This window comes from Corapipo altera, unplaced genomic scaffold (genome assembly GCF_003945725.1).
Source record: "Corapipo altera isolate COAL_440 unplaced genomic scaffold, ASM394572v1 RXGC01000072.1, whole genome shotgun sequence".
Lineage (NCBI taxonomy): Eukaryota > Metazoa > Chordata > Aves > Passeriformes > Pipridae > Corapipo > Corapipo altera.
Window position 1 is genome coordinate 24785 of NW_020884943.1, and position 6000 is coordinate 30784.

A 6000-nucleotide genomic window follows, 5' to 3' on the forward strand; every position below is an offset into this window, starting at 1 on the left:
AGCCTGCACTCCAATTTAGCAGGCCCTTTACCCCCTGAGACCACTCTGTCTCAGTTTGGACACTCCTGTGAGCTCCCTCCTTTCAGCCACTGAATTCCCCCCCAAGCCCCTCCTTTACACCCCTTTGCTGGGAGAAGGGCCCCACTGTGCCTGCGAGGGGTTGGGGGTCTCTGTGTCCCCCCACCAGCCTCCATCCCTGCACTCCAGTGTTAAACCTGCCCCTTCCACAGCCTGTCCCGTGTTTAATCTGCCCTCAGCCCAGCTCAGACCCCCCTCAGCCCAGGCTCCAGCCCAGACCCCACAGCGTGTCCCCGGGGCACTCGGGGCTCTTCAGACTTCACTCTGCAAAGTCCCACTTGGCTTCTCCGGTACTTTTCCCCAGAGCTGGAATTGTGAGAGTTCAGTCCCAGTGGGACACCCACAGCACACGGCCCTGCCACCAGAGGGCCCCCCCTCCTGACCCCGTCCCCCCAGTATTTATTTGTGGGTCGGGGGGATGTCTGTTCTCCCTTGGCTAACCCGAAGGCGCTGCTGCATCCGGCTCCGTGACTGACCTGCGGAGCTGGGATGCACTGGGAGCTCCAGTGGCAGCCATTGCCCTAAAATGGGCTTTTTTGCAGCATGGGTGGTCCCAGAGCCTTCCCCCCCACACACAGATTTTTGATAAATGCCTAAAAAAGTCTCCCTGGCATGTTTTGCTCAAAATGAGGCTCCAGCGCTGGGGGACCCCCCCCGGAGCCACCACTGTGTGCCCAGTGCAGCAAACCTGGGAGCAAAACGGGGAATCCTGAGTGCCAAATGCAAAATGCCAAATGCATCCCCCCACCTCCAGTGCGACTCCACCCAGTGTGAAACCCCCCCCCCCTGTGACCCCCCACCACCAGGTGCCCGATGTGACACCGCCCGTGCGAAATGCAACCCCGGCGTGTGACACCTCAGCGCTGAATGCGGCGCCCTGAGCTGAAACCCCAAATGCTGGCAGAACCCTGAGGTCCCCCCTGCCCTGAGCACCCCCCAACGCTGCTGCCCTGATCCCAGCACCAAACCCCATCGTGGTGGGCGGCCAGACCCCCCCGGGTGTGGCAGGGGACGGGGTTATCTCGGGGGTCGGTGCATTGACACGCGGGTGAGAGCTCGGTAAAACCCCCCCCCGGGAAGGAGCCAGATGGAGGTGGGGGGAGCTGTGAAGTTTCCCACGGGGGCTCCCCCCCAGCCATCCGTCGCTCCTACCCTGTCCCGTCAGTCCCATCCAGGAGGAGGGCGGGGAGGAGGAGGAAGGGGAGGTAACTCGGTGGGATTTGCAGGGTGGCTCAGGGGCTGGAGGAGCGGGTGAGCCCGGGATGAGCTGAGCTGAGTCGAGCCCAGCCCAGCCCAGCGCCGGGATGGAGGAGGCAGCGGACGCCTACGCCTACGGTGACAACGAGACGTACTGCGAGTACACGGAGTGGGGCCCCTCGCTGGCCCTGCTGCCCACCATCTACCTGCTGGTCTTCCTGCTGGGCACCGCTGGCAACGGGCTGGTCCTCTGGACCATCTTCAAGGGCGGCCGCGACCGCCGGCGCTCCGCCGACACCTTCATCGCCAACCTGGCGGCCGCCGACCTCACCTTCGTGGTCACCCTGCCCCTCTGGGCCGCCTACACCTGGCTGGGCTACCACTGGCCCTTCGGCACGGCCGCCTGCAAGGTCAGCAGTTACCTGGTCTTTGTCAACATGTACGCCAGCGTCTTCTGCCTGACGGGGCTGAGCTTCGACCGCTACCTGGCCATCGTCCGGCCCCTGGCCACCGCCAAGCTGCGCTTGCGGGTCAGCGGGCTGGTGGCCACCGTGGCCCTGTGGTCTCTGGCGGCCCTGCTGGCCCTGCCGGCCCTGGTGCTGCGGCGGGCGGCCGCCCTCGGTGAGGACTCCAGGATCACCTGCTACATGGACTACACGGACCTGGAGGCCCTGGGGTCGGAGGGCGCCTGGGAGGTGGGGCTGGGGCTCTCCTCCACCGCCGTGGGGTTCGTGGCCCCCTTCGCCGTCATGCTCACCTGCTACTTCTTCATCGCCCGCACCGTGGCCACTCACTTCCGCCGGGAGCGGGCCGAGGGGCTCCGCAAGCGCAAGCGCCTCCTCACCATCATCACGGTGCTGGTGGCCACCTTCGGGGGCTGCTGGCTGCCCTTCCACCTGGTCAAGACCCTCTACGTGCTGATGGACCTGCAGGTGCTGCCCTGGTCCTGCGCCCTCCACACCTTCCTCAACAACCTCCATCCCTACTGCACCGGCATCGCCTACATCAACAGCTGCCTCAACCCCTTCCTCTACGCCTTCTTCGACCCCCGTTTTCGCCACGCCTGCGCCGCCCTCCTGTGCTGCCGGGCCCCCGGCCCCGGCCCCGAGCGCTCCGCCAGCTACTCCTCCGGGCACAGCCACCCCCCCGGGGGCAAGGGGGGCCCCGGCCCGGGGGGGCAAGGTGGACCCTGCCACCCAGGAGACGCTCTTCCGCGCCTGAGCCCCCCCGGCCACCCCCGGCGCCCCCCGAGCTGGTCTCCTCGGGGGGGACCCCCCCTCACCTCTGCCTTGCCCCAGAGCCTGGCTTGCTTTGGGGACATCCCCCCCCCGCTGGAAAGCCCTGCTCACGGGAAGGGGAAACTGGGGCAGGGGCTGGGCAGAGCCGGGGAGGAGCCCCTGGGGGGCTCGGGCGGGGGCGGCTCCCCCAGCACCCTTTTGTGTTTTGTGTCAAATAAATGAATTTTTGGTTAAAAAAGGAGCAGCGTGCGTGCAGTTCCCTCGGGGGGGCTGGGAGGGGGGCGTCATGGAGGGGTGGGGGGTGCAGCTGGGCTTCGGCGTGTCCGTGAGTGAGGAGGGGTGGTGGGGGGTGCACTATGGGGGGTCCCTGCACCTTGTGGCTGCCCATGGCCCCTGCTGGGTACCCCCGGATGCTGGTGGGGATTCCAGCCTGGGACAGACTCTCCCTGGTCTCTTCCCCAGCAACACTTTGGGAAATGGTAGGAAAACCCCCAAACCTTCAGAGCATCACAGCACTGGGATAGGGGTGTTTGGCCCTGTGGGGTGGGTGCCTGCCTGCCCCAGCCCCCCAGCTCTGATTGCATCAGGCCGCTGCTCTGTCCCACCAAATCCCATTTTTGGGCTTTCATCCTTATCTGAGGCCAGGACAAGCCCTGGGTGACTCACCCGGGGGTGGAAACGGGACCTGGTGCTGTGAAACACCCAAACCTGAGGGATGGGGGCATGGGACCCCCTGGGTGTGGGCAGGGACACGGGACCCCTGGGTGTGGGGGGGGACATTGGACCCCCTGGGCACTGGTGGGGGATTTGGGCGCTGGGCAGGACCCCGGCTCACCCCAACCAGGATTTTGATGAGCCACCAAATGGCTCCTGTCCCACTTCCCCCCGCAGGCCCTGTCGCTTCCTGAGGCTCTGCTTGAAATAAATCTTCCCCCTATTTGCTATTTACATCCTTCATTTATTGGTGATGAACTATCCTGTCTCCTCAGCCTTTGTTCTCGCTTGGCAAGGATGCAGGATCATTACTGGGTTCCTTGGGAGGCTTCCCGTCGGGGAGGGGCTGCCTCTGCCTTCCTGCCAGCCCTCTCCGTGTTTGGGGGACATCAGCTGGAGTCCCCCCACGCAGGGATGGTCCTTTGTCCAAAGAGAGGGAATGGGGGGGGGGGCAGGCTGAGGGACTGGGGGCTGCACAAACCCCCCACCTGGAGGGGTGGGAGCCTACTCGGGGGTTTTGGGAGATTTTCCAGTGGATCTAATTTGGTCTAAGGGCCAGGGGGGCCTGAGAGGTGGGAATGCTGCATCCAGGGCCACATCCCGAAGTGTGTTTACATTCCAGATGCTGCCCAGCCTGCCTCACCCTGGAGAGACCCCTTGATAACAGTGATCTGTCAGTCCAGATGTCCATCCATCAGTCCAACAGCCCCCTCCTTCCCCCATCCATCCCTCCATCCATCCATCCATCCATGGTTTAGCGGTTTAGGGGTTGCAGTGGCAGTGCTGGCTTGAGGGTTGGACTTGATGATCTTAAAGGTCTCTCCCGACCTTGATGATTCCACCATTCTGCCCTTCCCTCCCTCCATAATTCCCTCCATTCCTCCCCTCTTTTTCTCCACCCTCCCACCCCACCATCCTCCCTTCCCTCCCTCTATCCCTCTCCTCATCCCTCTCCCCATCTCTCCCTCCACCTCCCCCAAATATCCCAACACTGTGGGGGGGTCGGGGTTGCTGTTTCCCCCCCTCTGGTGCAGCCGCCGGGCACGGAAACGGCCGCAGGCGCCCGGCCAGCGGAGACGGAGCTGCTGACTTTCTATCCGCCTCTTGGAGATTTCCCTTTCCCTTCCAGGAAGGAAGTGTTTGGCTGAGGAATCCCTGGGGACAAATGCAGGGACACTCCAGAAAAATAACAAGGCCGGAGCCGGGGGTGAGGGACAGTGGGGCCGGACCACCCGTCGGAAGGAGATAAGGAAGGTGTTGCCTTCCTGCCAGTTCCTAGGGAAGATGAGGAGGGAAGATAGAGGGGGGACAGCGAGGACAGGGGGGATGGGGAGCATCCTTGGGAAGGCTAGGGAGCGGGGAGGGGGTGCTTCTGGACGAGTCTGGGTACCCTCTATCCCTAAATCACAATGCTCTGGGAACCCTGGGGTGGTTAGGGAATGCAGGGTGTGCTCCCGGGAGTGTCTGGGGACCCTCAACCCCCCAAAAATGATGCTTTGGGAACCTCTGGAAAGGCTGGAGGGAGAGGTGATCCCCAAGGGAATGTGAGGACCCTCAACCCCCAAATTCCTTGGGAATGCTGCAGGTCCCAACTCAGTCAGGGGCCACAGCCAGGGGTTCTCAGAGGTGGGGCTGGGAAAAAGGAGGTTGTTCCACACAGAACCCCTTGGCTGGAGCTAAAAATGGGCTCTGCCGGGGAAAAGGGGGGACGGGGATCGGGACAGGGACAGCGATGGGGACAGGGGCGGGGACGGGATGAGGGGCAGCTCCCCCTGCCCCAGGGAGCCCCCTCGGCCCCCCCTTCCCCGCTTTCCTAAGCTGCCAAACGGGATGTTCACCACCCCACCCCACCCCCCTCCCCATCCCGCCCGGGGGTGCCGAAATAATCTGGTGGTGCTAAGGATGTCCCCGGGCGTCCTCTTTGAAGTGACCTCCGTGTTTACAGCCCGGCTCGGGCTCCTTCACACCTTCCGCCCCAAAGCAAACGGAGCGGGGGGAGGTGGTGGTGGTGGTGGGGGGGCCTCCAGCTCCCGTTTGTGCCGGGAAAACAGGGATTTGCCTGAGCCGCGGCGGAGCTTCGGCACACTCGGGGCTCAGGGGCTTTGGTCACTGTGGGGTGGGAGCGGTGGCTGCCGGGGGTGGCATTTTGGGGGGCGGGGGGGGCGAGCCCTGGGTCACCGACCCCCCCGTGGGTGACCGGTTCCACCCGTGTGAGGGGACCCCCGAAGTTCCGGGGGGGGGGTCCCTGTGTGACACGGGGACGGAGGGGGAGGATGCAGGGAGGAAAAGTGGTGGTGGGGGGTGAATTTGGATGTGAGTGGGAGGTTTGGGAAGGGAGGTGGGGATGGAGTGGATGGATAGATGGATGGATGGATGGATGGATGCATGGATGGATGGATGGATGGATGCATGGATGGATGGATGGATGCATGGATGGATGGATGTGTTGGGAGGGAAGGAGGGAAGGACGGGTGCATGGGTAGAGGGATGGATGGAGGGATGAACACATGGGAGGACATGTAGGGAAGTGCCAGGGTTCAGGGGTGCCCCGGGCCCCCCCAGCCGTCACCGGGGGTGCTCCAGCGCCCGGCAGAGCCCGGGGGTGGGCACCGGGGGCCACCGTCCGGCCGCTGCCCCCACCCCTGCCCTCCCCCGGGGCCGTCGGCGCGGCCGGACACGGCACAGCTGCTGCCCGACCTCCGGGCTCCGGCCAGGCGGGACCGGCCCCGCAACCCCCCGCCCGCGGGGAGGGGGTCTCGGGCAAGGGGGGGGG

At 64.8% G+C, this 6000-nt stretch overlaps 1 protein-coding gene across 1 annotated transcript; it reads left to right on the forward strand.

The window, feature by feature from the left end:
* The first annotated feature begins 1298 nt into the window (after nucleotides 1–1298).
* Nucleotides 1299–2588, forward strand: APLNR (apelin receptor). Its single transcript, XM_027662206.1, is given in 2 exon segments — nucleotides 1299–2447; nucleotides 2449–2588. Coding segments are annotated over 2 exon segments (1113 nt in total). The 5' UTR covers nucleotides 1299–1382; the 3' UTR covers nucleotides 2497–2588.
* The last annotated feature ends 3412 nt before the right edge of the window (nucleotides 2589–6000 follow it).